Source organism: Stomoxys calcitrans, chromosome 1 (assembly GCF_963082655.1).
Source record: "Stomoxys calcitrans chromosome 1, idStoCalc2.1, whole genome shotgun sequence".
Classification (NCBI taxonomy): domain Eukaryota; kingdom Metazoa; phylum Arthropoda; class Insecta; order Diptera; family Muscidae; genus Stomoxys; species Stomoxys calcitrans.
Window position 1 is genome coordinate 132,810,337 of NC_081552.1, and position 23,453 is coordinate 132,833,789.

The 23,453-nt window shown below is 39.3% G+C and overlaps 1 protein-coding gene across 1 annotated transcript in view; it reads right to left on the reverse strand.

The window, feature by feature from the left end:
• Positions 1-23,453, reverse strand: part of LOC106092140 (islet cell autoantigen 1) — a 64,241-nt gene that overhangs the window by 21,481 nt on the left and 19,307 nt on the right. Inside the window, exon 3 of the mRNA XM_059370886.1 lies at positions 19,724-19,963. Within this exon, the coding sequence (XP_059226869.1) occupies positions 19,724-19,963 (240 nt within the window). The remainder of the gene's footprint in view (positions 1-19,723; positions 19,964-23,453) is intronic.

Here is a 23,453-nt window from a genome sequence, read left to right on the forward strand (position 1 = left end):
ATTCTGCCTGACCATAATACGGTCTTACAGAAGGAGATTCGGGCGATCACGGAATGTGTGAGGTGGTGTGGTACTAACGCGGGGATGTCGAGTGTGAACATCTTTACCGACAGTAAAATTGCCATAAGGGCAATAACAACCAGGACGGTAAGATCACGAACAGTCTTGCAGTGTAAGAAAGATATTAACGCCTTCTCTGAGGATGGCAAAATTCGCATCGTTTGGGTGCCGGGCCATAACGGAGAAATGAAACGGCAGACGATTTGGCGGTGAAGGCCAGAGGACTATCGTCAATAAACTTGTTTAATCCGAAGCCTTTCGGGTCGACGCAGTCCGAGTTAACGGAGTGGTCGACGAACCCTGTAACATTGTGGAACAGCGAAACGATCGGTAGAAGAAGACGAGGTTATTGCTGAAAGGAAGTAAGGAGCAGGTCAGTATAGCTATTGGTATCATAACGGGACACATAGATCTAGGAGCTCACTTATGAAAAATCGGCAAGTGATAGCATGGGTATGGCATGCGGCGAAGATGATAAGACGTTTGAGCATTTCCTTTGTCATTGCCCGGCTTTCACGTCTAACAGATACCGGCACTTAGGTGGGAACACATTACCAGACATGAATCAACTTAGGGACATGGTATGGTAAAAAATTAAGGATTTTGTAAGTACCACGGAATATGTAACATAGATTTTCTTTTTCGAGGTTACTTTTTTTAGAATTTGGAGCGCACAACAAGCCAATTACAGGCTTAGGTGTATGTCCATAGTGGCATGAGCGGATTAACATCCGCACCATCTTTTCAACCTAATCTAGTCACTTATGATTTTTTAGTTGTACCTTCATGCCAAATTTCAGACCTCTATCTCCATCTGTAAAGAAAGCACTAAAGGTACCAATTGCGGTACTAAACGTAGGTTTTCTCCCGTTACCAGTACTAAATTTTCATTTCACTCTCATTATTTTACAGATGTCTTTTTAAGTCAAATTGCAAAATTTTAGGTCTATCCATGCGCCCTGTACAAAGTTTACCCATTTTGTACATTTTAGGTTTTTAGTACTTTTTTAGTGCCTAAATGTACAAATTAACAAAAACTCTTATAGTTACTTAACTAAGGTTGCCATGGTGTACCTAAGTTCCAAAATTAAAATTTTGCAAAAAATTTTTCTTCAAACCTTATTTTTTCGAGGCTCTCTTTAATATGAGCCCAAATCACAATTCTAGCTCTTACCGTTCGCGCTGGACAAAAATTCACCGTTTCGTATTTTTTAGGACCAAAACGTACGAATATCACCAAACCCCGTACGAATATCAAAGACGGGATAAATCTTTGATCCAAGACCAACATGAAAATTTCACGATTCGAGCTTTAGCCGTTTGGGCTAGGCGATGATCAGTCTGTCAATCTGTCACGCAACTCTTTTATATATGGAAAAAGATAAATGTTTCTTGGAATTTATGAATGTAATTTTATTAAAATTTAACGAATAAATATTTATCGTTCTTCCTCTTTTCGGTTTATCATTCCGATTGAATGATGATACCATATAATTTCCAATTTACACGCTTACCAACTATGTCATTAATAAACGGATAAGCCAACCCGGTTAATACCATCAAGATTAGCGAGAGAATCCACCTAGAAGGTAAATAAAACAACCCTGTTGTTGTTCTTTCGCTATATTTAGAATAAGAGCATCTTACAAAAATAAATGCAAATGCACACGTCATATTTTGCAGCCGATAAAAACTGACTTCGATGCTAAACACCAATTTAATGTGCTTCTTCTCCTTCGACAATACCGCCATAGTAATTCATATTCTATCTCTAGCACATTTTACTTTTACCCCTCCTACTCTCATATACTGCTTTCATATTCAACACTTTTGCAGTAATTAAGATCTCATGCTCAATCCCTCTCTCAATCTGCTTTTCTCACACTCTTACCTTTTGACTGCTCTTATAATATGCCATTGCATTCATTCGTACAAATAACTGGTGCTTAATTAAGCATATCCTTTTTAGTGTAGGACTTCCAAAACCCTAGGTAGTTACTCAGTTTAAAAGATTATGAGTTTTGAGCGCTTGAGCTCAATTTATTAAGAAAGTACCATATTGAATGTTTTACTACCTTAATGTAAGATTTTGAAAAAGAAATTGTCGCCCAAATTTTAGCGAAGATAAGCTATTTTGCACTTTATGGTACCAAAATGTACGAATTTTGAATGGATCATTTAGTCATAGGATCATACATTTTCTCCCGTTATTTATTTTTCATTTCAACCATATCCTTTTGCTTCACATGTCTTTTAAGTCAAATTTCAAAATTCTACCTCTATACATCCGCCCAGTACAAAGTTCACCCATTTCGTACCTTTTTGGTACTTTTTTTTAGTACCTAAATGCACAAATTTCCAAAAACTTTTATAGTCACCCAATTAAGAATACCATAGTTTACCTAATTTCCAAAATTCAGAGCTCTAATTCAACGAGGCTACGCTGCCCTCGTTGCTGCACCAAATGTATAAGGATAATTGCATCCCAACTTATAGAGCTTGGGCCTAATCTGTTAAGGAAGTACCATTTTGTACGTTTTAGAATCTCAATGTACGGATTTCAAAAACATCCTCCAATTAAGGTACATAAATACTCCCAAGGTGTACCTGTATCCCAAATTTCAGAAAAAAATCTAAAAAAGGTACCATTTTGTACGTTTATGTACCTAAATATACGAATTTCAAAAAAAACTCCCCATCGCCTTATATGTTCTTTAATGGTGTACCTGTATCCCAAATTTCAGAGCTCTACCTCAATCCGTAAAGAAAATATCATTTTGTACATTTTAGTACTGCAATATACGAATTTGAACTAATTCTTCTGGTCGCCCGATATATACTCCCAAGGTGTACCTGCATCCCAAATTTCAGAGCTCTAGCTCAATCCATAAATAGAGTACCATTTTGTACGTTTTAGTATCTAAATGTACGAACTTCAAAAGGAATCTTCTAGTCGCCTGGTATATACTTTCAAAGAGTTCCTTTATCCCAATTGTATAAGCTTTCGCTCAACTCGTAAAATATATACCAAATAGTAACAATTACAACATTGTAGTAAGTTTTTTTTCTCTTCTGGAACTAATTGTAACCGCACATCCAATTTTTTTCAAGAACCCAATTATTCTTACCAAATTGCGTAAAAATAGTACCAAATGGTACCAATTTCAGTACTAAACGTACATTTTCTCCTGTTGCGAGAACTATTTTGCGAAAATGTTTCCATTTACTTCCATTTTTACGTAACAGTATCATTTGAGTTATAGCTCTACACGTTCGCACTGTGCGAAATCAGCCAATTTTGTAACTTTTTGGTGCTTTTTAGTTCATAAATGTTCAAAAGTCCAAAAACTCTTTTACTTAACCAATTTAAGTTGCCATAATGAACCTTTCTTCAAAATTTGGAGTTCCGGCTCAATCCGCAAAGATAGTACCAAATGGTACCAATTGCGGTACTAAGTGTACTTTTTCTCGCATTTCCAGTACGATTTTGCAAATTTTTTTTTGATATATAAATCATATTTATATACAATATATTTCATTTCAGCAAAATCGAGTAATAAATTTGCTATTTGTGGGTGAAAGGCGTTGAATCAGGTGATCGATCTTTATGGGGCTATACCAAAATGGTCCGATCTAAACAACATCCGCCATGGATACCTATACTATAGAACACCTTCTGTGTGTGTGTGTCCGGCACTAGCAGTCAGGAGTCCCACTTTAGGTTCTCGTTTCTTTGAGAACCTGTCTGATTTAGCGGATGTGAACATTCGCAAGTTATTGGGCTTTAGAAAGCGATCTGGATGATTCAACGGTAGGAACTTGAAGGCATCTTCCTTCTTCTGTTCCTGTGATATCACAATGGACGAAAACATATAAGTGAGTCTGATGGCAGACTGCCCCTTAAATCTAACCTAACCTACCCAACCGTTTGTAGCCCACGCCCTAAACTCACACTGTTTCAACCTGAAAGTCATCGGGTTAACCAAGTTTATTGACGGCAGTTCTCTGGCCTTCACTGCCAAATCGTCTGCTTTTTCATTCCGCCCTACTTCGCTTTAGCCCGGCGCCCAAATGATGCGGATCGTTTCATCTCAAAGAAGGTGTTAATCTCCTTCTTACACTCCAAGGCTGTTCATTATCTTACCGTCCTGGTTGTTGTTGCCCTAATGACTAGTTTACTGTCCGTAAAGACGCCCTCGTGTGGAAACTACACCACCTCACGCATTCCGGCATTGATCAAGTCTCCGTGACAAGTTTGGCAAATACTAAAGGCATGGCGTACTACGGTAACAAGACCGTCTTTTCAAGATTGGTAAGCCTAGGATAGGCAAATGTCCTCATATTAAGCCATCAAGAACTGAAGTGGCAGGACATTCGACACCGCCTAACGAACAGGAGACAATCACCGATTGGGCAGACTAGGATAAGCAAAGAACCCAACACAGCCTAACGAACAGGGCCCGACGATGGACCCATCACCGACTTTCTCAAGATTTGGAAGACTAGGATTGGTAAAGATACTATTATTAAAACATCAGGCAGCGCAGCGACAGGAATCGCAATTAATCCTAACGTACAGGGAGACGGAGATGAGACCATCACCCTAGAGACCCATTTACTTAAGATTTGGAACATTCGGAAGACTAGGACGTTGGAGCATTTCCTTTGTCATTGCCGGCTTACGCGTCTAACAGATACCTGCACACAATACCAGACATGAACAAGCTTGGGAGTGTGGTATCGAAAACAATTTTTGTAAGCAGCACGGAATTTCTGACTTAATTTTTCTTTTTATACCCTCCACCATAGGATGGGGGTATACAAATTTCGTCATTCTGTTTGTAACACTTCGAAATATGCGTCTGAGACCCCATAAAGTATATATATTCTTGATCGTCATGTCATTTTAAGTCGGTCTAGCCATGTCCGTCTGTCGGTCGAAAGCACGCTAACTTTCGAAGGAGTAAAGCTAGGGCTTGAAATTTTGCACCAATACATTTTATTAGTGTAGATCGGTTGCGATTGTAAATGGGCCGCATCGGTCCATGTTTTGATATAGCTGCCATATAAACCGTGTCTTGACTTCTTGAGCCTCTAGAGGACGCAATTCTCTACCGATTTAACTGAAATTTTGCACGTAGTGTTATGGTATCGTTTCCAACAACTGTGTTATGTATGATTCAAATCGGTTCATAATCTGGTATAGCTGTCATATAAACCGATCTTGGATCATGGCTTCTTGAGTTGCACGCTCAAATCTCATCAGATTTGGCTGAAATTTTGTATGAGGATTTTTGTTATGACTTCCAATAACTGTGCTAAGTATGGCGTAAATCGGAACATAAGCTGATATAGCTGCCATATAAACCGATCTGGGATCTTGACTTCTTGATCCTCTAGAGGGCGCAATTCTCATCCGATTTGGCAGAAATTTATGTACAACGGCTTCTCTCATGACCTTCAACATACGTGTCTAATTATCCGAATGAACTGAAATATTACACAACGACTTTTACAATGTTCAGCATTCATTTATGGTCGGATTTTAACTTGATAAAGCTTCAATAGCATAACAGTTCTTATTCAATATTCTTTGTTTGCCTAAAAAGAGATACTGCGCATAGAACTCGACAAATGCGATCCATGGTGGAGGGTATATAAGATTCGGCCCGGCCGAACTTAGCACGCTCTTACTTGTTTGAGGTTACTTTTTATTATTTAGAGCGCATAATAGGCCGATTACTGGCTAAGGGGTATGTCTATAGCAGCATGGGCGGATTAATATCCGCACCCTCTTTTTAATATAAACTAATCCAACATAGGGGAGGAACTGACGTGTCATGTATATGATGGTTTTGTAAAAAAATTTCAAGCAAATGTAATTAATTTACACTGATTTTACTTAGGCTTTTGATAGTGTGGTGCGCGATTTATTTCTTTTTAAACTTGACGTAATGGGTTTTCCATCATTTCTTCTAAATTGGACAGCTCCTTATTTACATGACCGTACAAAGAATGTTTAATGATATTCTTTCCAAGGATAAACCTTCTTATTCTGGTGTTCAACAAGGCAGTCATTTAGGTCCATTGCTGGTCGTTCTTTACTTGAATAATCTTCCATCAGTTATTCAGTCTTCTATGATTTTAATGTCCGCAGATGATGTGAAACTGTCTTATAATATGTAACATGTCTTTTCAGGGTGACTATTAAACTCATTTACAAATCTTGGTGTTATTTTGGATGGAAGATTACGTTTTAATATGCACATAGACTCGTGCGGCAATAAGGCGAAGTCGATGTTGGATTACCCTTATGTGACCAAGAGTTTGTTTACAAACTTAGTCCGGCCTACATTAAAATACGGCTGTGTGATTTGGAACCCATTCTAGAAGTTTCATTTAGATCGGATTGAATCAGACCAGGTACAATATTTTCTTTTCGCGCTTAGGAGCTTACCTTGGAATTCGGCTGAAGTTTTTCCTCTCCACGAGAATCGCTTGAATCTTATTGATTTACCAACGCTCGCAAGGAGACGCTTGATGCTTAGAGCCGTATTTATGGTGAAATTATTGCTCGGTCAGATTGATTCCGAATTCTTGACTGGCGAACATTGGCGTAGCTAGCGGGGGTGCTGGGGTTGTTAAGCACACCCATGCGAATCTGTAGCACCTCCAGAATTTTCGTTAGTATTAATTACTGTTTGCAATTGATTGTATTCCACTGTATTTCAAATCTTCCGTTTCCCAAAATAAACCGTTGAGGAAAATTTTATTTGTTTACGAAAGTCGCTTGCGTACTTTATTTGCAAAGAAATGAGCAGTATGACGAATTGGGAAGCTACATTATTTACTGGAAGTGTTTGCATAGGCATAATTCAGTATGACACTTTTATAATAAATACTCTGGCATAATTCCACATAGTTTTGTCATTAGAAAACCATTTTTCGACCAAAAATTTCGAAAGAAAAACCTACAGGCAAGATGGGGAGCAGGACAACATTGAAAAAACCCCAATGCACCCAATATTCTTATTAAAAAAAAAAACGTCTGTCATTACACAAAAATAAATGCATTGGAAAAGGTACAGCTAATAAGAAGGGTTGTCGAGCTTGGTTAATGTGGTAATTGTATCATAGATGCGTTTTCGCAATTAATACGATTTAAATACAACATACCAACGCACGGCCCTTAAAGCCATCACACCTAATATGGTTGAAAAGTCTTCTAACCAAAGACGAAACGCATCCCATAGTGGTTGGTGTCTGTTGCTACCTTTGGCTTTCCTTTTCCATTTGCATCTTCGATCGTTCAGCTCGTCTCGAAAGAGAAACAAACAAAAAAACGTCTTTATTATAGACAAAAACCACAATAAACCAAATAAGGATTAGTGTACCGATTTTGATGAAATTTAGCAGAGGCTTTCATTTGATTAATAAAAATCATGGTATACCAAATTTCGTACAAATCGGTTGAAAATTGTACCAAACATCTCAAACTTGATTACAAAAAAAAAAAAAAAAAAAAAAAAAAAAAAAAAAAAAAAAAAACAGCTTTTTAGTTCATAATCGTTCAAAAGTCCAAAAACTCTTTCACTCAACTAATTTAAGTTGCCATAATGAACCTTTCTTCAAAATTTGGAGTTCCGGCTTAATCCGCAAAGATAGTACCAAATGGTATTAATTGCGGTACTAAGATTACTTTTTCTCGCATTTCCAGTACGATTATGCCAATTTTTTTTATATTTATATCATATTTATATATATTTCATTTCAGCAAAATCGAGTAATGAATTCGCTATTTGTGGGTGAAAGGCGTTCAATCAGGAGATCGATATGGGGCTATACCAAAATGGTCCGATCTAAACAACATCCGCCATGGTTAACTAAGACAGTTCACTGTGTTAATGTTTTAGTGAAATCAGTCAATAAATATAGCTTTTATGGGCTTTAGACCTTAAATCGGAAGGTCGATGTAAATGGGAACTATATTAAGACAACTACCATTTTGGACCATATTTGCCACGGATATCGGTTCTATATGCGGGTTATATCAGGACACAGTCCGATGTAGACACATTCTTACTTAATCTGCCCATGGACATAAAAATAATCTATGCTCAATATATTAATTTGTAAAGACTGTAGCGTGATTGCAGCAGACGGACATGGGATCGATGTTCGTCTTAGATATTATCGATGACCAATAATATTCATTAGACTGGCCCACGTATTTTGCTTTTGATTCTAATAAGCAAAATACGCAATATTATGTCAATCGGTAAACCATGACCCGTTGACATGACGTCAAAATTGGATGTATTACTATTTAGGGAATCCATTTAGTATTTTCGGTCCTAGCTCAAAATTATCATGTGTCATTTATTATAAAAACACCACTACTGTGGCTGTGATAGAAAAAATATATAAAAGTCATATCCGTCTGTCCACGTATCCTTTTTATATCGTTTGTCCGTCCGCTGTGTTTTTTTTTTTGTAATCAAGGGGGACATGTTTGGTACAATTTTCAACCGATTTGTACAAAATTTGGTATGCCATGATTTTTATTAATCAAATGAAAGCCTCTGCTAAATTTCATTCAAAATCGGTACACTAATCCTTATTTGGTTTATTGTGGTTTTTCTCTATAATAAAAACGTTTGTTTGTTTGTTTCTCTTTCGAGACGAGCTGAACGATCGAAGATGCAAATGGAAAAGGAAAGCCAAAGGTAGCAACAGACACCAACCACTATGGGATGCGTTTCGTCTTGGTTAGAAGACTTTTCAACCATATTAGGTGTGATGGCTTTAAGGGCCGTGCGTTGGTATGTTGTATTTAAATCGTATTAATTGCGAAAACGCATCTATGATACAATTACCACATTAACCAAGCTCGACAACCCTTCTTATTAGCTGTACTTTTTCCAATGCATTTATTTTTGTGTAATGACAGACGTTTTTTTTTAAATAAGAATATTGGGTGCATTGCGGTTTTTTCAATGTTATCCTGCTCCCCATCTTGCCTGTAGGTTTTTCTTTCGAAATTTTTGGTCGAAAAATGGTTTTCTAATGACAAAACTATATGGAATTATGCCAGAGTATTTATTATAAAAGTGTCATACTGAATTATGCCTTTGCAAACACTTCCAGTAAATAATGTAACTTCCCAATTCGTCATACTGCCCATTGCTTTGCAAATAAAGTACGCCAGCGACTTTCGTAAACAAATAAAATTTTTCTCAACGGTTTATTTTGGGAAACGGAAGAGTTGAAATACAGTGGAATACAATCAATTGCAAACAGTAATTAATACTAACGAAAATTCTGGAGGTGCTACAGATTCGCATGGGTGTGCTTAACAACCCCAGCACCCCCGCTAGCTACGCCAATGTTCGCCAGTCAAGAATTCGGAATCAATCTGACCGAGCAATAATATCACCATAAATACGGCTCTAAGCATCAAGCGTCTCATTGCGAGCGTTGGTAAATCAATAACATTCAAGCGATTCTCGTGGAGAGGAAAAACTTCAGCCGAATTCCATGGTAAGCTCCTAAGCGCGAAAAGAAAAAATTGTACCTGGTCTGATTCAATCCGATCTAAATGAAACTTCTAGAATGGGTTCCAAATCACACAGCCGTATTTTAATGTAGGCCGGACTACATAGACTCGTGCGCACATAGACTCGTGCGCCTTATTGCCGCACGAGTCTATGTGCATATTAAAACGTAATCTTCCATCCAAAATAACACCAAGATTTGTAAATGAGTTTAATAGTCACCCTGAAAAGACATGTTACATATTATAAGACAGTTTCACATCATCTGCGGACATTAAAATCATAGAAGACTGAATAACTTATGGAAGATTATTCAAGTAAAGAACGACCAGCAATGGACCTAAATGACTGCCTTGTTGAACACCAGAATAAGAAGGTTTATCCTTGGAAAGAATATCATTAAACAGAAGAAGAAAATAGAAGAAATGATGGAAAACCCATTACGTCAAGTTTAAAAAGAAATAAATCGCGCACCACACTATCAAAAGCCTAAGTAAAATCAGTGTAAATTAATTACATTTGCTTGAAATTTTTTTACAAAACCATCATATACATGACACGTCAGTTCCTCTCCTATGTTGGATTAGTTTATATTAAAAAGAGGGTGCGGATATGAATCCGCCCATGCTACTATGGACATACCCCTTAGCCAGTAATCGGCCTATTATGCGCTCTAAATAATAAAAAGTAACCTCAAACAAGTAAGAGCGTGCTAAGTTCGGCCGGGCCGAATCTTATATACCCTCCACCATGGATCGCATTTGTCGAGTTCTATGCGCAGTATCTTTTTTTAGGCAAACAAAGAATATTGAATACGAACTGTTATGCTATTGAAGCTTTATCAAGTTAAAATCCGACCATAAATGAATGCTGAACATTGTAAAAGTCGTTGTGTAATATTTCAGTTCATTCGGATAAGAATTACACCTTGTAGGGGCTCAAGAAGCAAAATAGGGAGATCGGTTTATATGGGAGCTCAGGAGTATCAAGTTATTAATCGATTCAGATTATTAGACACGTATGTTGAAGGTCATGAGAGAAGCCGTTGTACAAAATTTCTGCCAAATCGGATGAGAATTGCGCCCTCTAGAGGATCAAGAAGTCAAGACACGGTTTATATGGCAGCTATATCAAAACATGGACCGATGTGGCCCATTTATCTACATGCTCCAACGTCCTAGTCTTCCGAATGTTCCAAATCTTAAGTATATGGGTCTCTAGGGTGATGGTCTCATCTTCGGCTCCCTGTACGTTAGGATAAATTGCGATTCCTGTCGCTGCGCTGCCTGATGTTTTAATACTAGTATCTTCACCAATCCTAGTCTTCCAAATCTTGAGAAAGTCGGTGATGGATCCATCGTCGGGCCCTGTTCGTTAGGCTGTGTTGGGTTTCTCGCCCCTGCACTGCCTGATGTTTTAGTATTAGGATCTTTGCTTATCCTAGTCTGCCCAATCGGTGATTGTCTCCTGTTCGTTAGGCGGTGTCGAATGTCCTGCAACTGCAGTTCTTGATGGCTTAATATGAGGACATTTGCCTATCCTAGGCTTACCAATCTTGAAAAAGACGGTCTTGTTACCGTAGTACGCCATGCCTTTAGTCTTTGCCAAACTTGTCACGGAGACTTGAGCAATGTCGGAATGCGTGAGGTGGTGTAGTTTCCATACGAGGTCGTCTTTACGGACAGTAAACTAGTCATTAGGGCAACAAAAACCAGGACGGTAAGATCATGAACAGTGTTGGAGTGTAAGAAGGAGATTAACACCTTCTTTGAGATGGAACGATCCGTATCATTTGGGCGCCGGGCTAAAGCGAAGTAGGGGGGAATGAAAAAGCAGACTATTTGGCAGTGAAGGCCAGGGAACTGCCTTCAATAAACATGGTTAACCCGAAGACTTTCAGGTTGAAACTGTGCGAGTTTAGGGCGTGGGCTACGAACGGTTGGGTAGGTTCGGTTAGATTTAAGGGGCAGTCTGCCATCAGACTCACTTAGACGTTTTCGTCCATTGTGATATCACAGGAACAGAAGAAGGAAGATGCCTTCAAGTTACTACCGTTGAACCATCCAGATCGCGAATGTTCACATCCGCTAAATCAGATAGGTTCTTAAAGAAATGAGAACCAATAGTGGAACTCCTCTTTGTGACAATCTATCTTTCGTTGCCCTTGGGGCCAGGTCCTGAAAACTTAGCTTACTTGTCGCTTGAGGCATACCCACAAATTCCAGTATACCTGGAATGTGTTGGTTAGTTCCTAGTCTCGCAAGCTCGTCCGCTTTACAATTCCCAGAGGTAACTCTGTGGCCTGGCATCCAGAACAGGTGAATTTGAACTGTTCAGCCATCTCGTTGAGAGATCTCCGACAGTCGAGGGCCGTTTTTGTGCTCAGAAATACGTTCTCCAAGGATTTGATGGCTGTCTCAGAATATATGTATGCCAATCGTCGAAATGACATTATATTTTAGCCACTCCACCACTTCCTTATTTGCAAGGATTTCCGCTTGATACACACTTCAGTGGTCGTGTAACCTTTTCGATATGACCAGTTCTAGATTGTCAGAGTACACCCCAAAGCCCACCTGGTCGATTAGTTTGGAACCATCCGTATAGAAGTCTATGTAACTTATGTTCCCAGGGATATCGTAGTTCCAATCGGTTCTATCAGGAATAGTGGTACAGAACTTTTGATCAAAAAGCGGCTCAGTCCATAGCCGCCAGATGACCAATGAGGAAGCTGGTGAAGACGACTTCAGTGCGGCTGTGATGCACAAACAAGCCTTCCTTTGGATCCGGTGAAGTATTGAGCAATAGGTGGACTTTTGAAGCGCCGTTCTCCAGGCCACAACACCATACAGCATAATAGGTATGACAACTGCACTATATACCCAATGCATGACACGGGGCCTAAACCCCCAACTTTTGCCAATGGCTCCCTTGCAGGTGTATAGGGCAAGAGTGGCCTTTCTTGCCCTTTCCAAAATGTTGGATTGAAGTTAAATTTTCTGTCCAGCAAAACACCCAGTTATTTTGCGCATTCTATAAATGGAACATTTTCTCCACCCAAGGAGACAGGTTCCGCTGTAGGCAATTTGTATCTACTTCCGTCTTGAACGAATTTATACCTGGACCACTTTCGGTACCTCACTTTGCTGTTGCACGTAGAGCTTCCTGAAGTATATATCATCGGCGTACGCGACCACTTTTACGCCTTTTTCTTCTAGAAACAACAATATATATTTTTAATTGCTATATTCCAAAGTAGAGGAGACAGTACACCTCCGTGAGGTGTTCCTCTGCTAACCCATTTTTAAGATCCATAGATCCCAAACCTGACGTAGTGCATCTTTTAGTAAGTAAGTCATTAATAATCTTTCTTACAGTAGAGTTTATGCTTAGAAACTCCAACTCCTACATGATTGACGTCGGTTTTACATTATTGAAAGCACCTTCAATGTCAAGAAATGCTACCATTACAAATCGCCAGATTGCAACTTATAATATATTCGATAAGCAGCTCGCCACTTTCGTTGACATCCGAACTTTCTCATATCTGGTAAGGTGTGTTAGCATCATTTGCTGCAATGAGGCTCTTCTTCCCTACAGAAACGGCTCCAACTAGCGACTTAAGGTTTGAAGGCGGCATCTCTGAATAGTGAACCATATATAGAAAAGCCAGCGAGTAATGAGACTTGTTTATTTCAAAGCCGCCTACTACTAAATCTTCAGTACTTAGCGACGGAAGAAGAAAAATATTTAGACCACTCTTTGCAAGAATACAGGCTCTGTGTCTCCCATTGCCCGTACCCTTGAGTAGTTTAAATCAAGGAATTCTTAGTCCACGTACCATTTCTCCACACACCCATGGTTCCTGGATAACAAACACGTCAAATCCCCCTGCCATCAGGAGGACGTTCAGTGCCGCCGAAGCTGCCTTACAATGGTGGAGATTTATCTGTAGAAACCGGATCAAAGTCAGGATTCAGAACTTCCACCACTGTTGTCTTAGCAAATCTTCTGATTCCACCAGGAGTTCATCCTCAAAAGATTCGTAAGATCTTGTCATGATGACCTTCCGTATGAATCCAGGGGCAGGTGAGAAAGCTGTGGAACCACTCTTCGTCAGGAAACTGGACACTTGCGGCTGCTTTCGAAGTAAATTTTTAAGTTCCGAGCTTCCCCGCTGGCGTGCACCTTGAGCCCAGTCCAACTGGATGATCCACCCACACAGGACTTGTCGGATCCCGTTTTGATGCCATCCCCTCCTGTCTCGATTGTGACATGGTCAGTCTCCTGCAATCCATCAGCCTTTGGCGATGTGTCGATGGTTCCTCAGGCAAGTGTTCAGCAACAACTGCTGAGTCGTCTCCTGATTCCCCAACCCCACCACTTCTACAGACCTTCAGTTTAAACTTGCTGAAGACATGTTGAAGTCTGCGAGACTGCCAGAGTTTAGTGCGAATACTGCTGGTCTCCTATCACTATCAGCCTCATCCAATCTACCAATCTTCAAGTCGGTGGTTGAAATATTGGGATTACATTCCCTTAGTCTTCTAAGTATCCATTTAGGATCTGAGGGAATCCTTGGTATCCAAGCATGCACCCTTCGATGAAAAAGAATATTTTCCTTCTTGACTAAATCTAATGCTGCTCCTGGCCAGATCTCACCAATCTTTTTTAGCGCACAACGATACATTTCAATTGAGCGTTGATGATTCCCAAAGGCAATTAGTCTGTAGAACGGCGAAAATCCTATGGGGATATTCGGATTGTGAGAAGACGAGGCTATAGCTTTGGGTTTCATAACGGGACACATGTGCAGTCCATGTGGGGAAGATTATGAGACGTTGGAGCATTTTCTATGTCATTGCCCAGCTTTCGCGGCCAACAGACAGCGGTACTTTGGTGGGGACACAATACCAGACATGAACCAACTTAGGTAACACCGAAATTCTAACTTTGATTTTCTTTTTTGAGGTTACTTTTTAATATTTAGACCGCACAACATTTCAACCGCATTCTATTTTCAACCTAACCTAGGGTAATTTTATTTTTGTTTTGCTCATATTTTTTTCTAATTAAGAAAAGATTCAGTAACAAGAAAAACCAAAACAAAAAATGTTTAAACTTTTTTTGTATTTTTGGTTTTTGTGAAAGTTGCAACAATTTTTCATGTTTTGAAAGTTGTTTTTATATCTGTGCCAAGTATGCTCCGAATCGGTCCATTATCTGATATAGCTCCCATATAAATCTATCTTTCAATTTGGCTGTCACCACATTAAATAAACTTCTCGTCTGAGCACTGACCAAAAAAAAGTGCAATATCTCGTAAATTCGCAAGTGGACACTGATGATTCAGTCATGAAAAAAAAAAACATGGAAGTCTTAATTTTTTTTTTGCAGTATAAGCTACTTTAACATATTTTTTTTCTTATAACATATAAGCACAGATCACAAATTTTTTTTCAAGTTAATACATACCTCTCTCAATGAAAAACACAAATTTTTGTTTAATCAGTTAACACAAATGGAAATTAATAATCTGTTTGATAACGAAAAAACACGTGGTATTGACAGCATACAGCTGTTCTACTGGATCCAATTAATCAATGTAGAATCAATTTCTAAGATGTGAAATGTTCGTAATCGATTGAGGTACAATGTTGCCGATTTTAAACAAGTTGAAAACTAAGTTTTGCGGCCCTAGATCGGTCAATTAGCTCATGGTTGCCAAACTTCAAAATCCAATTATGCAATTTCCCTTTGGATTGAAGTTTGGCGCTGCAAATTATCAAGCTATGAACTGTAGGGCCGACAGACGGGAGGTTAGAGAGAAAGGCTACGGTACTGAAAATAGCACTAGTCATGCTTGAAACCCATGCCGAAGGCGTGTTGTCCGTCACCAAATCCATTTGTTGTCTGGAAATTTTATTTCAGTAACCAATTTAATCTTTCAATTTCTGGTGATATTCATTATCATGGTCACACTCCCATTTGGGAGAAAAAACGTAAAAGTAAAATTCATTGTCCAGCCGTAGCAGGCAACAACAAAAATATGCACTTAGAAGTTGTTAGCGAAGTTCCAAAAGAAATAAAAACAAGAACAAAAACATGACTGGTTAAAGCGCATCACATTGGTGACATTCGTGAACCAAAGACAATTGAAGCGGAAAAAACAAGTAGGTTAGGTTAAGTTGAAACAAGTCGGGCGAAGCCGACCTTTTGATACGCTTCTCCACATTGGATATGCAGGCTAAGTCGTCGAATTAAGAATTTGCTTAAATTTGATATGTAGAATTTGGATCAAAATCCGTATATATTGTAGGAGCTATAGAGTTAATTGTTAATAAATGGGTTAGATAAGGCGTTAAAAGTGAAATTAGGGCGATGCATATATAAGAAACTACAATATATCCAAAACTGAACAAATTTCTATGAAATTCATCAGTCAGAAGAGTTATAAGAAAAACTATTGAGAAATTATTGAGTTTTATCCAAAATCGGACGAAAATATATATGGGTGCTATACCTAAATCTGAACCGATTTCTATTCAATGGCGATACCGGGAGTCATAAGGGAATCCTCTGTGCCAATTTTCGTGTGAATCCGTTATCAAAGTACCAAATAATTGCAATACTAGTCCAAATCAAACGAACATATATATGGGAGCTATATCTAAATCTGAACCGATTTTTTCCAATTTCAATGGGCTTCATTTCTAGGCCCAATAAAATGTTTGTGCCAAATTTGAAGACGATCGGGTTAGAATTGCGACCTGTACTTTGTACACAAATTAACATGGACAGACGGACAGAGAGAGAGAGACAGACGGACGGACACAGATAAATCGAATCAGAAAGTGATTCGGAATCGATCGGTGTACTTTTCAATGCGTCTATCTGTCTTCCTTAGGGGTGTTACAAACAAATTCACTAAGTTATAATATCCTGTACCACAGTAGTGTTGTAGGGTATAAAAAGGGTGAGAATATTAATTGAATGAACATACACCTAAACCAGTTATTGTTGCGCACTCTTAATCGGCTTGTTGTAAAACAAGTGAAAGCGTGCTAAGTTCGGCAGGGCCGAATCTTATATACCCTCGACCATGGACCGCATTTGTCGAGTTCTTTTTCCGGTATTTCTTTTTAGGCAAGCAAAGTTTAATGGATAAGAATTGCTATGCTGTTGGAGCTATATCAAGTTAAATTGAATGTTGGAGATTGTAGAAGTAGTAGAAGTCATTGTGCAAAATTTCAGCCAATTTGGATAAGAATTGCGCCCTTACACTATGTTCAGACCAAAACTGTTTTGGGCAAACGAGTCGTTTTCCCTTTATAATGCTCCGAAAACTACTCATTTTTCCTTAACAATTTATGAGGGCAAAACGACTCGTTTGCCACAAAAACGGGTCATTTTAAGAATGTGAGCCCAAATAAATGCCTAAGTTGTGATAAATAAACAAAGCCCTGGATAATGTCAGAAAATAAAAATCGGTGTTTTTCCAAAAGAAATTTAAAAAATAAATAAAATTTTAAAGATAAAGTAAGAACAAATAATTCTGAACAATAGTGCATCATAACATTTATGATGGAACATAAAAATATGAAATTTGCAAAACATCTTAACTACTGTGAACGGATCCAAGACCCCAAATCGGTTTATATTACAGCTATATCAGGTTTTGGGCCGATTTAGACCAAAACTTAGCAACTCATAACAAAACACCTCATGCCAAATTTCACCGATATGGCCCATTTACAATCCCAACCGACCTACACTAATATGAAGTATTGGTGCAAAATTTCAAGCGCCCAGCTTTACTCCTTCGAAAGTAAGCGTGCTTTCGACAGACAGACGGATATGGCTAGATCGACTTAAAATGTCATGATCAAGAATAGATCAAGAATAGACAAAAATTGTGGGGTCTTAGGCGAATATTTCAATACTTAAATATTTGCTTTAACTATGACTATGAAGAATAAACAAGCAAAAGCAACAGCTAAAGCAATTAAAAAACAGAACTATTTAACTTAACTTCCTTAACAAACAGCTAAAGCATTCCAAGCAAGTCAAGCATTATGAATAAATATGAACTTCTTAACTATCAGTATTCCGTTTTACTTAATTTGTTTTTTTTTTGCTTTAAACTTGCTCTTTTCGACTTGCATAGTCGAGCAAACAAACAAAACATTAAAAGCAAAAACGTTTAAACCGCGCTAAACGTTTATTGTTGTTGTTGTTGTTGTTGTAGCAGTGTGTTGTACACTGAGACGGCAGCCCTTGCCCATGAAGAATTTCATCGGGTCAATCCGGTACGTACAACCGGCTGCCTTGGGATTGCTAAACGTTTATTAATCACGTCATGCGTCCATTTCTTTCAAATGGCCGGATCTGGTTAATATTAGGCGCCTAAATCGAGAGGTCTTATACATATACATATACGATCAAGAATAGACAAAAATTGTGGGGTCTTAGACGAATATTTCAATACTTAAATATTTGCTTTAACTATGACTATGAAGAATAAACAAGCAAAAGCAACAGCTAAAGCAATTAAAAAACAGAACTATTTAACTTAACTTCCTTAACAAACAGCTAAAGCATTCCAAGCAAGTCAAGCATTATGAATAAATATGAACTTCTTAACTATCAGTATTCCGTTTTACTTAATTTGTTTTTTTTTTTTGCTTTAAACTTGCTCTTTTCGAATTGCATAGTCGAGCAAACAAACAAAACATTAAAAGCAAAAACGTTTAAACCGCGCTAAACGTTTATTAATCACGTCATGCGTCCATTTCTTTCAAATGGCCGGATCTGGTTAATATTAGGCGCCTAAATCGAGAGGTCTTATACATATACAAGTAACAAAAGGATTGTACGTACCGGATTGACCCGATGGAGTCCTTCATCGTCAAGGGCTGCCGCCTCAGTGCACAACATAATGCTACAACAACAACAAAGGCTTCTTTTATGGGCTTAAGAACCAAAATCGGAATATCGGTTAATATGCCAGCTATTTCTCAGTATGGTCCGATTTTGCCCGTTCAAAAACTTAAACTGCGTACAACAAAAATATGGGTCTGTGCACAATGTCAGCTCAACATTATAATTTTAAAGTCTATGACATGATTACTACATGTTTGAATTTTACGACGATCTAATATATACTTTATAGGGCAAGAGCTGCATATTTTGATGCGTTTCAAACAAAACCTAAATGTTGGCAGCTAAGCAATTTAAACCGATCCATGTAGCTTTGCTTGTTTTTAATGCTTTAACTGTTTGCTTAAAAAGTCAAGTTAAGTTATACTGTTTTTTCTTTTTGGCTTTTGCAGTTGCTTGTTTATTTTTCGTAGTTACAATTAAGTAATTAGTTTGCTTGATCTTTTTCGACTGAAAAAAGTTTAAGTAAAGTTAATTTTTTTGTGCTGTGCCCAGAGAAATTAATTTTTTTGTGATGTTTTTATTTTGAAATCAGAAATACAAACCCTGTTACAAACGGAATAACAAAATCAGTATACCCCAGTCCTGTGGTGAAGGGTATAAAAACCAGCCATTTGAAAAAATTAAATCACACACAGAGAAATAGAAGCGATAAAGACACATGAAGAGATATTGGTCCAACGGCTGCAGGAATTAGCTTGTGGTAGTCAAGCTTGAAATCCAAATATGCTATTTCCATTTGGATTTAAGTTTGACGCTGCAAATTATCAAGCAATGAACTGTAGGCCCGACAGACGTGAGATTAGAGAGAAACGCTACGGTACTGAAGATAGCACTAGCCATGCAAGCAACATATGTCAAAGGCGTATTGTCTGTGATCAATCCATCTGTTGTCTGGCAATTTCTTTTCAGTAATCAATTAAATGCCTCAATTTCTGGTGGTATTTATTCTCATGGTCATTAGCTCGACTAACTCCCCTTGGTGAGAAATAACGTAAAAAAAACTGTCATTTTGTGTGACATTTCTATTTCTAGTTTTTTCTTCGTAAATAATCTATAATTTAAGCAGATCACATTTTTTAAGCTGTAACTAATTAAAAGTTGAATCAATAAATTTTGTATTTTTAAATAAAATACTCGTATTAGAAAGTATTATTTAGAATACTTACAGCAAAGAGTAGTGCTTGGTCGTTGTTAAAAGCTGAAATTCTGATGATATCTTCATGAACCTCTTCATGTTGAGTTAGTTCCTTAAGTATATAAAAGTCATACTTTGGCCTTTGGTCAAGAGCTTTCGAAACTGTATCAAATGTTGCACTAGTTTTCTGGCTGAAGTTTTTCAGTTCTGCAATATACGAAACTAGTACATGCGAAAACATATTGCAACGTGCAGCAGCTAAAAGGTCAATCTAAATATATAAAAAATACAACATCAACAATATAAAAGAAAAAATGTATTTACTTGAAAGGATTGAAATGTTAAAATAAGAGGGAAGAGATAACTCCTACAATTCCGGTACAAAATTCGTTCAAATGTTAACATAGGATACCTTAAATTTGTTTAATTGGTTATAGTGTTGTTATTATAGCCTCATATTTGCAGGCGGTGGTAGCTAGCGTCAAGCTCCTATAGGTGAACAAGCTCGTTTAAGTCCATAGCACCGATCGCCGCGGGAACATAAAGGCTCCCGGGGCCAGGGACCCCAGGGCCCCAAGTACGTCATACGAGTTTTTTTCTAATTTTAGATAACCGTTGAGCGAAGCGGACGTGTTTCCATTTCGCTCCTCAAAAAAAAATATATAAATGTGGGGACCCTAGTGAGTCACAAAAAAACGGACTCCGAATTGCAATGTCCACCGGATTCCTATCAGGTGGTCGTTGTCTAGGGATATTTGAGGACAATGATTACTGGGATTTTCGTCGTAACTCCCTTCCAGTTCAATAATTTGCTCACACACACGTTTAATCTTAGACCAATGTTTATTGAATGTTTGTGTTAAAGAACTTAAAAATATTTCAGTTGATTTCGGTTAATTTAAATAAAAAAATACTATTTACAAAGAACGATAACTTCACGCATCTTTACACATCCACGGGTACGAGAGACTGTTTGTGGGTTGTTGTTGTTGTTGTAGCAGTTTATTGTGTACTATCTTTCGTCTGCTTGATTCTGTTGAGTGTCAAGACCCAGGAACTCCGCGACTAAGATGGGGTGCGTCCACAGGGATCTGGGTCTGAGTCGAGTGGGTCTGGCCGGGCAGTTAAACAGGTGACGTGTATCGTGCGGTCCCTGGTTACAGTCGGGACATACATCTTGCACGTCGGCATCAATCCTAGCTCTGTGGGAATTGAGGCGGCTGCATCTGCCGGAACGTAATTGAGCCAGAATCACTCTGGTTTGCCGGGGGAGGTCGATTTCTTCGGGTGCAATGGGTGGCGGTCGTTCTCCAAGGACTACATTCACCCGGTAGCCAGTTAACGCGTCTGCTACCGTGTCTGCATGAATGTTGTTCAGACCCGCTTGATATGCCGCTTGATCTAGAGGTTCTCTCTTGTAGCGCTGGACCTCACGCTCTAGATCATGTAGATCTACCTTAAGGCTTCTGGGCGGTGGGTATCTATCCACAAGATGATGATTTGGATGATTTCTGCGATAACAGCCCAAAAGGTATTGCTTAGACAGCATGTAGTTATGTCTTCGCACTGGTAGGATCTTTGTCTCCTGGTGGAGGTGGTCCACATGAGAACTAAGGAGTATTATACAGGGTGGCTGATGAATATTGCTACAATGATGAATATTGCTACATTTTTTTTTCGGTGTATGGAATACATTTTTCTTTTATTCATGTTAAATTAAATTATTAAATTAATTATTAAATTATTATTAATTAAATTAATTAATTAATTAATTAAATTAATTATTAAATTATTATTATTAAATAGAAAAAAAGTTATTACATTTTTTTTTGGTAGCGGCTTTCATCAGCCACCCTGTATTATTCCACTGCGTGTCACAAAGCTGACGTGACCACACTGGCGCTGCATAACTTACCACAGACCGGCCAATTGCTTTGTACGTGGTCAACAAGGTTTCTTTGTCTGCACCCCAAGTGCTGCCAGCGAGTGACTTGAGGACCTTGTTTCTACTTTTGACTTTATTGCAGATTGCTGTGGCATGTGGGGAGAAAGTGTAGGAGCTGTCAAATGTGACGCCTAGTATTTTGGGACACTTGATGGTCGGAATCAATTCTCCATCGACCATCACAGTCAGCTCAGAATTCACCTCACGCGTATTTGTAGTGAACAGTGTGGCTGAAGATTTGGTGGCGGATATCTTCAGATTTCTTGCAGCGAAATATGAGGCAAGCTCGTTGAGGTAGGCGTTCAACCTATCGCAGATGTCATCAATGGGTGGGGGGCCTGATGCCAAGATCGTACAGTCGTCCGCATATGATACGATCTCTATGCCGTCTGGAGGAGGTGGGATGGAGGATAGGTAGAGGTTAAACAGAGCCGGAGATATCACCCCGCCTTGGGGAACTCCCGGTTTCACTCTACGGTGTTTTGACTTCTTATCCCTAAATTCCACAAATGACTGGCGGCCACACAGATAATTCGCGACCCAACGTTTAAGGCCTGGCTGAAGGGACGTGTTGGCGATGTCCTCAAATAATTTGGCATGGTTGACCGTGTCGAATGCCTTCGATAGGTCCAATGCCACGAGGACCGTCCTATCACATGGCCTGGGTTGATTGAAGCCACGGCAAATGTGTGTGGTGATGGCATGCAAAGCTGTTGTTGTGCTGTGCAGTCTCCGAAATCCGTGTTGATGCTCGGCGAATGGAAATTCTCCTACGAGGCTCGGGAGGAGTAATGCCTCAAGCGTCTTAGCCACTGGTGAGAGAAGGGAGATCGGTCTGTACGACTCCCCCAAACTCGGGTCTATACCAGGCTTCAGTAGCGGGATCACTCTGCCCATTTTCCAGACATCGGGAACTATAAGAGTGTTCAATGACAGGTTAAGGACAGTGGTAAGGTACTCAACTCCAGGTAAATCCAGATTCTTCAGCATCAATGTAGAGATTCCGTCGGGGCCCAACGCCTTGGAAGATTTGGCGCCACGGATGACATTCGTAACTTCGCCCACGGTAAATTGTGATGGCTGTTCATCGGCTCGGAGACCACGAATACGGCGAATGGCTCTCCTCCTTGCCCTGTCTCTCTCGGGATGCACGATAAATTGACGGTTGAACAACCTGGCGCATCTCTTCGGATCAGTCACGGTTAACTCGCCAAAAGTGACTGAGGTCCTGTCGTCCCGTCTACCGGGGTTCGAGAGAGACTTAACAGTGGCCCACAATTTGCCTGCACCGGTGCCTAAGTTACATTGCTCCAAGTGTTCCAGCCACAAATTCCGCTTATGTTCGTTGACTACCCTGTTTATTTCCAGATTCAGCTCGCTGATTCTGGGGTTAGCGGGGTCCATAGCACGAATCCCATCACGCTCGTCTGCGAGTACCACTGCTTGCGCCTGGAAATTGGGTCGCACTTGCGGTATTCGACCGGCTGGTATAAAGCGAGCGGCTGCTGCGTTGATGATGTCTCGGAATTTCCTCTCGGCCACAAGCACATCAGAGGGGGGTGGCAGTTCATTGAAGCGGCGATTGGTATACTCTCTGAAGCCAGTCCAATTGGCCTTCTTGTAGTTGATGAACGTTCGGCGCTCAGAGGTTATGAAGTCGGGTGGTCGGTCGATGGTGAGGATTATGGGGAGGTGGTCTGACCCCAAAGAGATGACGGCTTGCCAGGATACGTCACTCAGGAGATCAGGGGATGCGATTGAGATGTCTGGCGAGCTGCTGCACCTCCTCGTAATCCTAGTGGGGGCATCCTCATTC